The following is a 16,699-nucleotide window of genomic DNA, read 5'->3' as shown; positions in this document are numbered from 1 at the left end:
TGGCACTGTGTGGTTGAACAGTATTGAAGCGCAAAAATAACCATTTGCAGTGATTAATTTTGCTGTAAAGAAGCATGCATGTGTTAAAACTGGAAAATAAAACTACCTGGTATCTTTCAAGGTAAACAGTACTACCTAGGACAATGTAGACAGTTGGCAGCAAAAATCAGTTGTATATTGTACAATTGTATGTCCAATGAATAGATGCAAACTAAACACATTTCCCAGGGTTTCTGTAAGCAGGGCAGTGAAGCCTTTAGCAGAACCTGGTCTACAGAGACCACCAGACTTCTATTCCCAGAAGGTAGGTGCAAAAGGGACAGAAACTTATCATTTTATGCATAGCAGCAGTAAATATGTTTGAAACAAAATCTCAAAACAAAAATCATTCTTCTAGAATGACAGTTAATATGGTCGTATAAACTCAACTTGGCATTTCATACAGATTGGTGCCATTGAGATTATATATTGTATATAGTTTTTGACAATGTATATCTTTTGTTGTTAAGTTCTTGCGTAGTTTGTCATAGTCTGACTGGCAGACTGACTGACAGAGAGAGATATTCAAACCATGAGGAAAATTATATGTAGAATGAAATCAGTATAGTGACAATGTTTTGTGTTCATATTTTCTCATTTTTTGTACAGAACTGTGCATCTCAATATTCTACCCTACTGGAACAAGTGGAGGCACCAAAGTTAGTAGCATTCTTAGTTACAGTTATTTGTACAGTCAATTTTTGTCCATTCATAATCTGGATTATCACATAATCACAGTCCTGTCTCATAAAATGAATTTGATCTCTTAACACATGATACAGGAGGAAGCGAGGTAACCAGGGTGAGGTGGAGTCTCACTGTGAGATGATTGCCGGAAGTTAACTATGGAGAGAATAGAAGAGCTGAAGAGACTGGTGAGAATAGACCAACAAAACTACAGGTAAGCCACATGTAGTAATCATTATGTCAGCATGACTGAAACAAATTCAGTCACACTCACTAGATTCCACACTCAGATGTGTCTTGATAGCAGACTGCTTGGCTCCTCTGTCTAGTGGGTTAACACTGTAGGTTGAAGAGATGGCTGGCTTAGTTACCTTATGTTGTAAATGTATCTTTTCATCAGTGTTGTCACTCCATCAAAACTCAGACAGTCATTGCCTGTTTGTTTCTTTTTTAGCTACTTTTACACATTTTCAGAAGGTATACACGGTCTCACAATTCCATGGTATATTTCTCCAGGCGTCTGAAGGCAGAGCTAATCAAAGTGAAGAGTGGAGAGCTTGATCATCAGCTCAAGGACATGTGGAACGAAATCCAGGCGTAAGTAATGAAAAAATGAAATATTATGTTAGTTCTTAGCCCCTACAGAATTGTTAAATTGCATTTTGATGATACTACATGTTATGGTTTTAATCACATAACATATATTTATGTAAGCTATGTATATTGATAGATGACCATGTCATATGTACCAACCTTCAGATTTAAAAAAATAAAAATGTAAGTTAAATGTATAGAATTAACATAGAAAGCATGATATGAGCCCACAAATTACTATTAATGATGAAACATTTGTTGTGATTTTATTTTTCGACCTCCAATCCATGACACCTCAAATATGCATTTCAGATATGTTACTGCTGTGCTACAGAATTGTTCCAACAGCAAACTTAGAACATCACAAAAATCTCCCTTTTCATTCTACCACAAAATTACTACTGTAACATACACACATGGTGTTTTTCCATATGTGCAGGAAAAAGAAAGCTTCAGAAGAGGCCCTGGAGGCTCAGCGTAGGGCACAGGAGGAAGCAGAGGCAGCCAAGGCAGCCACACAAGGTACTACAGTGTAGATCAGTCATACTGATACAGGTACTGGTAAGGAGGAGCATGGTTCCAGTTGCACATGCACAGGTAGATGCTTTAAGGATAACATGTCAAAGTTGAAGGCCCCTGAGACATAAAGAAAACACTTCTGGACATGTATTGAACATGGTTATGGACCTGCTCACATTGTACCTTGCTGCACATGAACTGGCTTACACCAAGGGTTTAAACCTTGCTTACATCTGAATCCTGGTCTGATTCTCAAAGCTGTTTTAGGTTTGGATATCCAGTGTACAAAATACTTTTCTGAGCCGGGTTGCACAGCGTGCAACCTGGGGCAAAAACTAGGTTGCACAACTGAATTTCAAGTTGCACAATTTACTAATTTCTGGAAAAAAAGGTACAATACATAACCTTTTACTATCATGTTACTTATAAGCATGTTTGTTTCAAACTAAAAATCAAGTACATTGACAACAAAATCAAGTTCTGAGGCTCAAAATCTAAATTGCACCCTGTGCAACTTGAGTTTAGAAGTCAGTTGCACCAAGCAAAAAGTAGTTGCAATGTGCAAGTGTGCAAGTGTGTATTTTGCACGCTGATATCCTATTGTATACGTGTAGAAGATGGTGCTAGCAATTTGATATGTAAAGATGTACAGAGATGTAGTCTGAGAATGTTATGATATGTAACAATCTCATCTAAACATTAGTTCATTTTTCTTTCTTTCTTAACCTGCTCATGATAAAGGACCCGTCTTCTGTATACCTGAGGTAACCGCGGGTAGGTGTTAGTATATATTTCTTGTCATAGTTTAGATCTAGGCTGTCACCCGTTTTGAGTTTTCAATGCTCCAATCACTTTTTTATCACAGCGCTTGGAAGGCATTCATTGCAGTGACATTGCAAGGGAAAGAATGAAATTTATGTAATTGAAACTTGAAAGACAATGTTCTTAACTTTTGTTTTTGAATCTCATTTTTGTCTCACAAAAAGGAATGTTCATGTCATTTTTACCATCCCAACAAGCAAATCCCCTCCCTGCAAAAGAGGGATGGGTCTGAAGACAGCCCTGGTTTAAATGGATGATTAACTACTTCTTTTTTACCCATCAGAAATATGTCATTTACCTCATTCTTATGAAAGGGAAAATAGCTCTGTAAAGGTATATTATGCATGTACATGTATTTGGTATATTGTATAACATTTCACATATCTTCTCTTTTCCTTATTCTTATATCTGTAAGGACACTTACATCAGTCTTCAGAATTTACAACTGGTATGTCATACTTTTTCTTTCTTCCCTTTCCTTGTAACTCATCTACTCCTTTTCCTTCTATATCTATATTCCTTATATTGATATTATTACAGACCATATTTTTATTGCATAATTGTTTTGTATGGGAGCAAAATGTTACTTGATATTATTGGATTGATTTGAAACTCAGGATTTATATGAATGAGAGACGTTTGGTTTCAATGGATGCATGCATTTTGCATGGATGTATGCATGGGTCGGTCAATTGAACCAAACACTTCTAATAGCCCTTCTATACGCCCTACTGTGTAATCGAGCCAGCGTGGCCGAGCGGTCTACAGCACGGTACCTATTAAAGCAGTTTGCTTCTCCAGCCGTCAGGCTTTTAGCCAGGCAGCCGTAGATCGTGGGTTCCAACCCCACTTGCTAAAATTTTTTTTCTTTGTTAGACTAATCTCATGTAGTGTTTTTTTTTAATAGAAGAAAGACCAATTCAGTAATTCGATGTTTAAAAACTCTTTTTTTCGTGTGATTTTGTTTAACATCCAGGCTTTTTCCAAAATACGCACCGGCCAGCTTTTTTCAGAAGCTTTCTTGTTGCAGACAATGCCCACTGGAAAAATGATGCCTCTTGGCACAAAAATCTGTGAATTTTCATTAATTTTAGCAAAACTAACCAAGAAAATAGGGAAGAAACACACTAAATTTCAAAAGTAGTATAGTGGAGCTGGGCTAGGAGTATAGTGGAGGGCCTCCAAATTCCATGCTCTGGGGAGGACTCTGCATATATGTTTCACAGTTGAAAAGTTATATGTAACATAGTGTTTCGTTTAAGCAAATATTTTAGCATTTAAAAACACAAATCCGAATCTGTATGTGTAGAATTGCTGCTTGTACTGACAGACATCCAGAGATTTTGGCCAAAGCAAAAGAGGTAAAATTAACATTTTGTAAGTCTATAAAGTGTTTCTGAAATCCTTGGTTATATATCTTCTTTGTATTACAACTTCATTACACTGTATTTACCTTCTTGCTGAAATAGCCCTTTGCCACCAAAGTTTTATTGGTTACAGTCAGGGTTAGACAAGGAGAATGGTAAGGATCTGGTCAGTAGCAGTCACTTTACTTTATATGTACAACAGTTACTCTTGTCTTTCTGTAGGACAAAAGGGTAAGAGACCAATGCACCAAGTCAGGCAGCAGGCCCCTCAGCACCTACCACATCTCCAGCTGCCAGCCGCAGCTGCTAGCTCTGCAGCTGCACATGAAGGGACAGCTGATGCTGCACCTGAAACTGTTGAGGTCAGTGTTAATATATGGTTTAAGTCATTTCTCACTCTCATGTACATGTACATTAGAGTACATGACTATGTCAGCAATAACATACATGTATTTTGGCTAAGACACCTGCCTGTGTATTAAAGATCAATTGTCTGATGGTTCAAACTTCAAAGAAGCTGAAGATAATGTGAAAAACAAACAACTATGGTGTGTTTAGTGTTACTGTAAGTTTACCTTTCAGAGTTTCCCTTTGAATAGCACTGTGAAAAAAATTTGGCCTTGATCTTTGATGTTATTTTCTTGTGACAGTTGGATCAGTAAACAAGTAAAACACAGGCATCAGGAATGGGGCAAACACTTTTAGATAATGTGAATCGATATATATGCCCAAATGGTTCTTGATGTTATTGGTACGTTTTTTATCAAGCAAAAATTCATGTGTTTGCTCCTCAGGCTTCAACAGAGAAAAGCAAGCAGACAAGAAGTATCTGTAGTTTTCTAGTATTAGTTCTGAACGTTTACGTGTAGATTTTAAAGTTTCATGTACTTCTACGAAATTGCTGATTCAGTGTCTTTGCATGTATGCGCTATGTAGCCTATGTTATGTTACCATGCACATGTTTTTGCATTCACCCCTTGTTGATAATCTATCATGGTGTGTTTGGTGTCAACTAATGCTAAGTGTCAGCTTCTTGGTAACACTGACCCTTTCTCAGCAAGGCCCAAGTTATTATTTTTCATCTTTAGTATGTTTGCTGTATATTCTTCAAAGCAGCTTACAAGTGCCAGGGTTGTTCTGGTGTTGAAGTGCCAAGGTTGTAATGATTACATTTGACAGGAAGTAACATTCATATACACGTATGCCTACTAGTACTAACCATGCAAGGACTGCTCACATATACCACCAAATCTTTCATTGTGCACCTAATTTTTGATTAGAGTTTGGCTTGCATTTCTTCATGCTCATTCATTCATTCTATTCTTTTCTTTTCCTTTGCATGTACCACCTTCTGCCACATAGGGAGAACCTCCCGCTGGCCCCGCCCCCCTCCCATCACCCCTCCCCTCCCCAAACCTGCCCCCACAACAGCAAGACGCACGAAGCCCGGCCCAGACGCCCACCAAATTGACGTCGTACCAGAAACAGCCGCCTCCGTCGCCACTTCTTTCGTCCCTCCTGAAAACGAAACACCAAGAGCTGGCGCAACAGGGCCTTACCCAAGCTCCCCTGGTCAGTCTGTCTGAGCGTCCCTTTGTGATCTTTTATTGTTTTCCATGAGTTTAACCCTTCAGCACATGGCTCCCCGCATCACCTTCTTGCCTTGCTTGTAATGCAGCTCTCTTGTTCTAACAATTATGAGGTCTTCTCCTTTACCACTACATTTTTCATTGTACAGGTTAAAACAATAATGGTACTAAAGGTTTGTGAACTTGTAGGTCAAACCCTCTAACCTCAGGAATAGGAGACAATAAGTTGTGCAGTGAGTGAGTGATTGAGTGAGACTACATGTATGAAGAGGTTATCATCAGCAGATGAACCAATCAGAGAGAACTTCATCAACAGTTGAACCAATCAGAGAGAACTTTATCAACAGTGTACCCAATCAAAGAAAACTTGTATCAACAGTGAAAACCTTTATTAGCACATGAACCAATTAGAGAAAAATATACCAGCAGATGAACCAATCAGCAAAAACTTTCATGAAGTCTTCAAGGTATGAACCAATCTGAGAAAACTTAATCAGCAGATGAACCAATCAGAGGACACTGTATCTGTAACATACCTGTTACCTTGACTCATCCTGTTGTTCTGCCTGTGAGTAACACATACTGTTTTCCTCACCATTCTATCTCTGTAAAATCTTCTTGGTACCAAACATTCAGTTCTTGAGTGGACATAGCTGAGCTTAAGCATTGTGGAAGACCAAGTTGAATGTTTATCCAGGATACTTTTCTTGACATTCAAATCCCAGAAAAATTTTAAAAACCTTTTAAATTCTGAAGGAAAGCAATGGAATTCCATATCTAAGCTCTGAACAGAACAAAAGTAACATGGTTAATTTTTGCTGACATTCTGCTACTATATTTTACACTATAAGTATAATGCACCTAAATTTTCAGCCTGGATGCACCAGTGAACTTATTTCTAAAACTGAATTTAGAGCCCTGTTGTGTCAAGACATCTCTGGTCCCCAAATTTGTTCTCATAGTCAAGTCTCCCTTAACTGTATCAAGACTAAAATATTCCATTGAACATGTTATTCACATTCAGAATAATAGACCAAACTAATAGATCTACTAGACTGTCCATCAGAATTAGCAGTTGAACCAATGATGGCATAGGATTAGGAATTGTCAACTTGGCCATTGGTAGAGTGGTGCAATATTTGAATTTGAATGTTTTTTTTTGTACATGTATTTCTACCTTTTTACTGAGGTGGGTGGTGATAGGGGATTGTGTTCTGTACTGTACCATACCGTACCTACCACATACATGTAGTATATATATGTATTTTATCTATCATTAACAGATTCCATATTTCACCCACAGGAACATGACCATTCTTCTGTGCCACAGCCTCTCCCTCCTCTTACCATTCCACCATCAGCACCAACCTCCCAGCATGCCCTGCTGGAAGGGTCAGGGGTCATGGCAGCCCCGCTCCAGAGCCCAGCAGCTGCAGTGGGGCAGGGCCAGGTGGCTCCAGCTGCTACAGCTGTGCCCAGCTCACCTTCTGCAGGTGCGCATGCATTGTCCTTCAATGAAAGACATAAACAGTCACACAGACATACATGTACATGTACATTATGTATCTGAATTTTAATCAATCAGCTCTGATATTTACACTAATTATAATACAGATAACCCTGTAGAATTCAAATTTGTAATCTTCCAAACTACATTCACAATGACTTTTTCATGTAGTATTGACAATGTACATGTAGCTCTATCAGTCTAACACACTAGAATCCTTTAAGCTAGACAACTACTACAATAATAAATCTTGAGACGTGTACACTTCAGTGGTCTTATGTGACTGTACTTTTTTTTTATTACCTTTTTACTACAAAATTGTGACAATGTGAATGTCTGTTACATGTATGTGTTACAATATTATTTTGTGAACTTTGCAATCTAACAGCATGCTTTACACATGCAGTAAACGCATGAGTATATGCATGAGTAAAATTGTCTATATTGTCCCACAAGAAACAATCTGATAAATTTCAAACTAAAGTTCACAAATTCCTTTGCAAGGAAGCTAAAACATTTCACTTTATCTTAAGTTGAATTCAATTTTGAGTAATTCAGATACTTTGTTTTGTATCATGACATTTTCTCCCCCCCCCCCTCCACAAAATCCTTTACTAATGCTGACTGTAGATTTTTCTCTAGTTGTGCTTGCACCTAGGATTCGCACTGTGCCTACTCAATCAATTTTATTGCTGACCCAAAATTGACAATAATTCTTATTACATGTATTCTCCTACTAGAATTCACTGTAAAAACTTTGTCTTGCTCTTACGTTGAAAAATGAATTCTTGAATTGAAAAATGAATTGTTGACTTGACTTGGTAAAAACCATACAAGTGATCGCGATGATGTCATGGTGACGTAGTGGTAGGCAAAAAGCAGGTGTTTGGCAAAATATTGATTTACATATTAACCAGTAATTTTATCTGCTAATTTAAATATCAATTTTTAATTCAATCTACTGACGTCCTGGTAGGCACCAGCCATCAAATACGCCGGATATAAACAACAACAGCGATCGCTCGTATGCTCAGGTTGTAGAAATTGTCATCATGGCAGTACCTGTTCTGGAAATTCGAAATTTGACATCTTAACATGTGTAACTATATCATCTAGAAGTATGAAATTTAGACTACCACAAAAGTAGATGAATTTACAGTCCGTATCTTTCCCACCAATGTTACTGACAGTGAGTCTGAATTGGGTTCCATTTTCACACTACAGGGGCTCCCACCCTCTCCAGATTACTTAATAAGACTTCATCCGCTGCACATCATCAGAAAGGCAGCCAGCCTCCTTTACCCTCTCCCAACCCCCTCTCCCCTCCTCCTCAGTCACCCTCTCATGGGCATCCCCAAGGTAGGGAGTGGTGTCTCATCATTCTAACATAGTGCCTGACTCATATTGAGCTTTTCTTCACTCGTAGATGTAGTATCCTACTGGTGCATGTATTGTAGAGTACAAACTATGCAACTGTTTCCCCTCTCATCTTATATCAAGTGAACCACGTTTCAGGTGATAAATGTAGCCTTTCAAGCAAACACACACACAAATGTGTTTATTATTGTTTATTAAGCAACTGATAAGCCAAGTTTTGTGTACATGTATATCTATGCCTCTAGTTGTTTTTTCTAGTGAAACAGCAAGGTAGTGCCATTTTACCCTGGCTATGTAAAACAGATTTTTGAAATGAATGAAGAATAAATGAACAATATTGTTCAGGTGCATTTTCATGTATGTTACTTATCCGTTAGTCTACAAGTAGACCTGTGTATATCAGGACAGTTAATTGTTGAGGACTTGTGAAAATCACATACAGAACAAAAGTCAACTTCAGGCCTTTAAAGATTAAGCTCTTCAGTCCAATCTACCTGTAGGTCTGTAATCTTTACTCTTTCTAAATTCAGAGATGGTCTCGACTCTACAAAGCCCCACCAGCCAACCAGTGCAGGTAATGACCAAGACACCTCCTGCTACCAGACAACAAGCCCCGGTGGTGTCCATCCCTGTCACAGCACAGCAGCAAGCTAAGGTCAAACAGGTAAGCTAAATACTATAGAGCAGACGATATTTATCTGTGTAGATACTTACTCTATACAGAGTCAAGCCTGGTCTCAACATCCACTCAAGGACTGGGGAAAGATACTTTGGCGAGGAGTGGTTGCTCCAGACGAATGGGTTCGTTAAACTGAAAAAAAAAAGAAACATTTACATGTGCACACTAGTCAATAATCTTCATGTACAATGTACACCCTGGAAACATATCTGCAAGACATGCCAGCAGTTTATAAAGTCCATATTGTTAATGTGAAAATATTTTGATACATCATTGTGTATCTGTAAAAGCTGTGTTTGTCTAAAATCAAATTTGTGCTTTGGGTAGATGTGGCTTCTAATTGGAAGTGGATAGCAGCACGGTGCACCATGCAGATATAGTTGACTGATTACATTTTAGTGTACATATTTAACTCTCACCCTATGTGAAGTTAAGCTGAGCAAGTCACTATGTGACTGTACAGTTTTATATTCACCATACTCAACTACATGTATTCCATTTTTTTCAGGAGCCTGTGCCAGAGCCCCAGCCAACAAGTCAAGCCCTTTCCGGTGTTCCATCTGTCACACCCACCCCTTCAACTCCTCGGGTCAAGGAAGAAGCCAGACAAGCTGTCCAAGAGGAGGCTGTCCGGGTGAAGGAAGAGCCCATGTCCCAGACTGAAGCCACTCCCTCCACTAAAATAGATGAAGTGAAGGAAACAAAAAGTATGGTTAAAAAGAAGGGTCAGAGAGGTCAGTTGAAGAACACACCTTTTTACTATTCTTGCAAGTTGTACTGACTCATACTTAGTGATGCAGTGGTTGTCACTTAATTTTTCGTACTTTGGTAGTATTTTTTGGTCTGCGTGTTTGTCTTGGTGTATGTCCGTAGTTATTTGAATATTTCAGTATAACAGGATGTGAGGTTGAAGACGGTTTGACAGGAGACAGGATGGGAAGGTTGGCTTGGCATGGGTGCAACGTTGGTTCCCAAGGCAGAGAAATGCATAGACAAAAATTCACCAGAAATTGATGAAACAAGGCATTCACAGAAACTCAAATTATATTTAATGCAGAGATGAGGTCTTTTATTTCTTGTTTTAAATGATCATAGATTTACCTTGTGTTTGTACAGGCCGACCCAGAGGATCCAGAAGGGGCACGCGATCTCGGGCACGGCAAGAGCCGGTAAGGTCTTTGATATTTCTACATAGTTCTGTGTCTATACTTCTTAACTGTAGTAACAGGAAAAGTTGAAGATCTGCATACTACTACTAGCACTGCATGTACATGAAACTTCTGTTCTGTACATATTTGAATATACTGTCAGAGACAGTGGTAAGAAGTGAGTGAATGGGAAGACGTTGTTGGACTTGGGAGTGACAGGAAGTCTTAGACATTGTTTTTGGTCAGTCTGTTTGTCTGTACTTTTGCAGTTATCCTCTGCCTTCTAGTCACATTCACCACAGATCAAAAGAACTGAGTCAGACTAATAAGGACGTGTCATGTAATATTAATCAAACTCTTACATGTGGACTTGCATAATTAATAACCTACGTGCTCAAAATTCACTTTTCACAGCTCCAATTTTGTGTGCACAAAAGTGTATGATTATACATCCATTATTTTAACCCCTTAAACAAGGCGTACAAGTAACTCTTGCGTTTGATAGAGCCAAATCTTTAAACTGTCCTTTCCCCCATGCCCCCCAGGATGAAGGTGATCGTGAGGGGGACCCAGTAGAGGGGAGTGACACGGGCGACCCCGGGAAGGAGGACACTCGGAGCGAGGTGGAGTACTCTGAGAGTGAGGATGGGCGGCCGCAGGACAGCGATGATAACTCCAGCATCAGCGCAGCAGGACCACATCCACTGGCAGCATCCTTCCAGTCAGACTCTCTCCCCAGCAGTCCAGCATCCTTCTCACAATGGTAGCTACACCTCTGTCAGCTTTCTGTATTGTTTATCATTCAATAACACTTCAAGTTTGTAAGTTGTCAAACTGGGGTGACACATGCCATAACAAGATCTCCTGCTGGATGAATGTAAGATGAAGTTCATTAACACGCTGCTAAAGCCTCAGAGGATGTTTGTTTTGTAGCTCTTTACTTTCCACCCCTTTCCACCAGAGGGTGCAGTCTCTCAGAAACCAAAATTTGACAACAATCAACCAGTTTCATAGATAAAGACTAGTCTTTTGAAATGTTTTGTTGTCTTTTAGATCATACTTTTACATCTTGCATCATATCCTAGTTATGAAATTAGGGTCACCCATATCTGAACTTGGTTGGTGTACAGTCATTTAGGAATTCCCATCTAGTGGAAAGGGTACCTTTGATGTTACTACCTACCAGGGAAATAAAATCCTGCTGTCACTGTTTCAACATGTCTGTGTATGTTGTTGCTTGATTGCAGTAGTGATGATCAGGAGACGCTGAAGGCAGAACGGGCCTGGCGGAAGGCTATCATGATGGTGTGGAGAGCTGCCGCATCACACAAATATGCCAACGTATTCCTCCACCCTGTAACTGATGACCAGGCACCAGGATATCACAGCATTGTCTTCAGGTAGGGAAACAGTGTCAACAGTAACTGTTTTTATGTCATATGTGATAACATTTTATACATGTCTTCTATTCAGGTTTGTATTTTATGCTGTCTTACAGGCTTCTAATTTTATATCATCATCAGCTTCTGTAGGAGAATTTGAAGGTGCTTCACATGCAAGTCTTTAAAAAAATTTGAATGCAGGTTTTAGACAGTAATAGAAAGTTATTGTCCAACAATTTTTTTGTCTCGGGCACAAAACTTTTTCAAACTTCTTATGCATTTCACATCGAAATGTGTGTTTCTTTTTATAGAAAATGATTCAAGCATAATCAATATTTACAGTATTGTATACTTAGGACCCAGCCCTCCCGAGGGTCAAATTGCCAGATGGCTGATAGTGTAAATCCAACCTACATTTGGGTGATACAGAGTACACTGTGTTGTATGTACATGTATTTTTAATAGGACACTGGCATGCTCACAAAAGAGTGTAATCATTCTAATGGATGATAAAACACCCATTATTGTGTGAATGAACATTATTGTAATTATGTTAGAAATGTCCACATGTAAATTTCATGATGATGTCATAGGAAAATGGATTTGTCAACAATCAAGAAGAACATCATCCATACCTTTCACTGTTTCAGTCCATCGGGCTGTTGCATACATGTACATGTACATTGTATGTCCATAATTTCTATATATAGCTTTTGAGCCACACAGGCCACTACAGTATGAGGCTAGTCCATTGGCAGTGGAGTGTGTACTCTATCTCATAGGAATACATTTTTTATTTCTATCTATAATGGATAAATTATATGCTTCTTTTATATTTATTATGTCACTGATAAATCTCATTATGATGTCATAGGCCGATGGACTTGTCAACAATCAAGAAGAACATTGAGACCGGTTTGATCCGCACCACGGCAGAGTTCCAGAGGGACATCATGCTGATGTTCCAAAACGCCATCATGTATAACAACTCTGACCATGACGTGTACCACATGGCTGTGGAGATGCAGAGGGATGTCATGCAGCAAATACAGGTAGGGTTGAACTGTATTTTATGGCTATGTCTCGTATCACAGGTATTTGCACATGTACAGCTTAGTCTACCAGTAAAATTTACACCTCAAAATGCAGGAAATAGCAATTTCAGAGGGTCTAGATTTAAACATTTTCTGGGGGTACATGCCCACGGAACCCCCCTAGGAATGTTGCACCTCGGGCACTCAATAGGAATCAAAATAGTCGGGACAACTGGCTACAACCCTGGATTTATTACTTTCTTCAGCTATGAACCTTTTGTAGCGATTTTGTATTCTGTGTAAGGGCCTTAAGTTATCATAGGAGAAACATACTGTATCCATGTTTTAGGAAATTACACATTAAAAAAATTATTAGGGAAAGCAACTGTCTTTACAGCTTACAGTGCAATTCTACCCAGATTGAACAAGATTGCTACAGGGTTGATAGCCTTTTATCAATACCATTCTTTGTGCAGGAGATTTTTTTTTTTGAGTATTTGCATCTTGCAATTTACAATAGCATTTAGAGGAGTGTTTCTACACACAGAATGCTTTGGCTTTGGTAGGTAGCCAATGCATTAACTATATTCATAGAGAAGATGGGACTCAAATTGAAAGATGCTAAAATGGTAACTATTGTGTTAAACAGTAGGGGCCAGTACTATTTGCTACTTGGTACTTTTCCACTTGATACTGCACTTAATACTGCAATTGAAAATGGATTTGTGTAACTCTTGATTTCAAAATTGGAATATGATGCTAGATTTAGAAAAAAAGAATGATGTCAAAGGCAACAAAACACACAAGATGTGAACAAATTTGTTGTGAGCAATATGTGAATTTTGTAAATTGTCAAATCTTTGATTGCACTGAGGTCGCTCAGTGCTCCCAGTCTCTTGTGGAAAAGGCCCAGTGTTTTAGGTACAGTATATTAGAAGTCCAATACTCTAATTTGTTAGTTGTACAAAGTTTCTATTGTCATGTGGTGTGGATTACATTAACCATAGAACGTGGTGTCCTCTTGTGTGGTGTGAATTTTCTTCCTTTCCTGTCAGCTTGGTACATCGTGAATCGAGATACAAAATGTACATGTAACAAAGCCGGCATCACACAGTGGGATAATTACCCAATGTGTCTGTGAGACTTTCATTTCAGCAGCAATATGGTCAGTGTCCTCTTGATCACTGATCACAGAGCCCTGTCCAATGTGACGGTAGATAAAAAATATACTGAACTCTGGCAATTTTGAAATTTGACTACCTTCTGTCGATGGTCGTTAAAAATGTGATGTCGGCTTAAACATGGGCACAAGTCTGGTTGGTGATTGCAGGGTGAAATTGGAAGGTGGTGCAGAAGGATGTGAAAAGAGTGGTTCAAACGCCCTTTTATTTCCACCAGAGGCTTTTTACAGGTTGCTCAAGAAATTACAGAAAAAGAATAATTTTTTTCATTTGTTTATCATTCTTTTGAATCATACTTATACATCCTGTACCTATTCTGGAGGGTGTCACAAATAAAATTTTGATCACCATGTCAAATTTTGATCACCATGAAATTTTGATCACTAAGTGATCGCCATCTTGTGGAAAGGGGTACTCTCGGGAAGTACAAGCTCCTAATGAGAATGTGGGAACATTATTTGCTATGGTGTGCTCCTCCTCCTACTGACTCTGTCCTCTTCCTACATTCAAACAACATAAGCAATTCTTGGCCACTCAGCTCATGGTGCAGACAGCAGACACGGGCAAGACCCAGCTGAGACTGAGGGAGACCACACGCAGACCAGAGGTCAGTTCTTCGGTTCTTTATTTACGTTTTTAACTCTGTGAAGAAGTTTTGCCTTCTATGAAGGTATACTGATTTTGTCTGTGTTTGTGCATTTGCAGCTATAACTAAAGATCCCTTTGATGCATTTGTTTTTATTTTGGCATGCCAACATTTAATGAGGGTCCAATTGTGCATGCCGGGGCATTTTAGGCACTGTAGCAGTATTTTTGTGTTGATGTAATGGCAAAAGCTTTCTAGACATTAAAAGGAAGGCCTCTATGTCTTAGCTGTACAGTTAAGATCATTTTATCAGGGACTTAAATCTGCAACAAATTGTCATTTCTGCTAGCATACAAACTTGTTGACTTCTACACAGGACCAACAGAGACGAGGCTCCTCTGAAGAGGGCGGCCCTGGGAAGAAAAGACGCAGAGCGGACGACCTGGCCTGAAGAACATTCCCTTAGCTTACACTGTATGATAATCTCAAGGTGTATAATGGATCCACTACTGCATATACCACAAGGAAGACTACTCCTCTTTTCTACTAGAGGCCAGGCTGGTGTAGCAAATCATCAATGAGTTTCATAGACAAAACCATCAATTTTGCTTACATTTTATGCGTTGTTTAAATGCTTCATTTTCATCAAGGGTTAAACAGATCCTAGTTTGGCCACACAACAGTCATTCAGCAATCACTGTCCTAGCTTTGACTACTGATGTGTGTGTGAAGAAAGAACATGCAGAAATGGTATGATAAGGACTGGATGATAGTACACAGGTTTTCAAATTTCATAACAATGGATACATGTATTATATATAGATACTGTGTTTGGGACCAATTTTTTCTCAAGACACCAGATCCATGTTAGCAATGGCTAATATATTATGGTGTCATCCTTCATCAACTAGCATTGTCCAAAGTGTTAGTTATTACATTCAATTTGATAGCACATTGGACATCCACATCTGATGATAAAGGTGATTTTCAGCATTTCTATGTAAGAAAAGATGTACTGTTGTTCAGTATTTGAGCACAATGCATGAATGTGATTAAAATGTGTCTGTTCTGCAGATTTTCTAAAGTAAAGTTTATTCGTGCTGGTCCTTTCTATAGAACTACAGCTTACGTCAGTCTCATTACAACTCCATGTATGGAGGTTCTGTTTTTGGTGGTTCTGTTTAATAAATAGAGTATGTGTTTCCTTGTGTTTTTATAGCAATTTGAGTGCAGATAGCATGGCAGGAAGTTAGTCAGAAAACTGTGAACTGACGGGAAGCGGATGTTGAATTATAGTTCAAAATAGTATCCGGCCCCTGCAAAAGTTAAAGATACCGGGGTATTTCACAGAAGTATGAAATCTTTGATATCCTTTCAATTGACTGACTTAGATTTTGTAAATTTTGAGAGAAAACAAAACTTCACTTTCTGACTGGGCCTGAAACATTACTTTCATTTGAACAGTGTAGTCTGTAATATTTGACAATCTTTTGCATGACTTAAAAGTTCAAAGTGAATTAACATCGTAACACAAAAATGTAGTAGATTTGATTGTTATGGGCCAGTGTATACATGTACTGGTAACAGATGAGTTATTGTTGGGTTCACATTACATGTAAGTTGTCAGCCCCAGTAAGTCTCATGAATCAAGTATCAGACAAAATGTCAGCACATTTGTAAGATTAGCACTGAGCCGTTGAGAGGTCATCAGTCAACTGGACTACTGGGACCATGGCACGTATTGATGTCCACACACCTTGCATGGCGTAAATGGTGTGCAAACATGTACATGGCCGTGCACAAATAGTGGGAGGACCCCACAACCTGAGCCAAGGCCTCTGTCACACGTACAATGTAGCCGGCCATGGTCTCCATACCTCCTATAGACCATGGCCAGGAGTTCGTATGGAGCAAGGTCACCACTGGATTGGGAGTTGGCCGACGAGGTTGCCCGTAAAGTCATCACTATCCGAATATGAATTTTGAAAAATGACAGGGGCGAAAATGATATTGTGACAGTATTTCAGGCAACTCCCAACTTAGTCCCGACCTTGGTTGGAGAGAAGTCGGGAGAAAAGTCGTATAGTAGGAATGTATCGAATGTGTCACAGTGGCTTGGGGCTGTAAGCGCAGGTACACATATTAACAATGTCCTAAGACCTGCGTTTAATAAAGGGTTAATGCCCCG

General features: G+C 39.1%; 1 protein-coding gene across 1 annotated transcript; it reads left to right on the top strand.

Moving 5' to 3' along the window:
- Positions 1–228: 228 nt before the first annotated feature.
- On the top strand, positions 229–15,600 carry LOC118409561 (bromodomain-containing protein 8-like; the record flags this gene model as incomplete). Its single annotated transcript, XM_035810668.1, is given in 19 exon segments — positions 229–304; positions 649–698; positions 822–940; positions 1,243–1,323; positions 1,760–1,842; positions 2,581–2,613; positions 3,077–3,109; positions 4,251–4,390; positions 5,391–5,600; positions 6,921–7,110; positions 8,349–8,483; positions 9,032–9,165; positions 9,689–9,914; positions 10,297–10,349; positions 10,874–11,091; positions 11,576–11,728; positions 12,585–12,762; positions 14,446–14,532; positions 14,888–15,600. Coding segments are annotated over 17 exon segments (2,085 nt in total). The 3' UTR covers positions 14,963–15,600.
- Positions 15,601–16,699: the final 1,099 nt, after the last annotated feature.

Source organism: Branchiostoma floridae, chromosome 2 (assembly GCF_000003815.2).
Source record: "Branchiostoma floridae strain S238N-H82 chromosome 2, Bfl_VNyyK, whole genome shotgun sequence".
NCBI classification, from domain to species: Eukaryota; Metazoa; Chordata; class Leptocardii; order Amphioxiformes; family Branchiostomatidae; genus Branchiostoma; species Branchiostoma floridae.
Note: the sequence above shows the minus strand (reverse complement) of the source record. Positions and strands in the feature narration are given on the sequence as shown.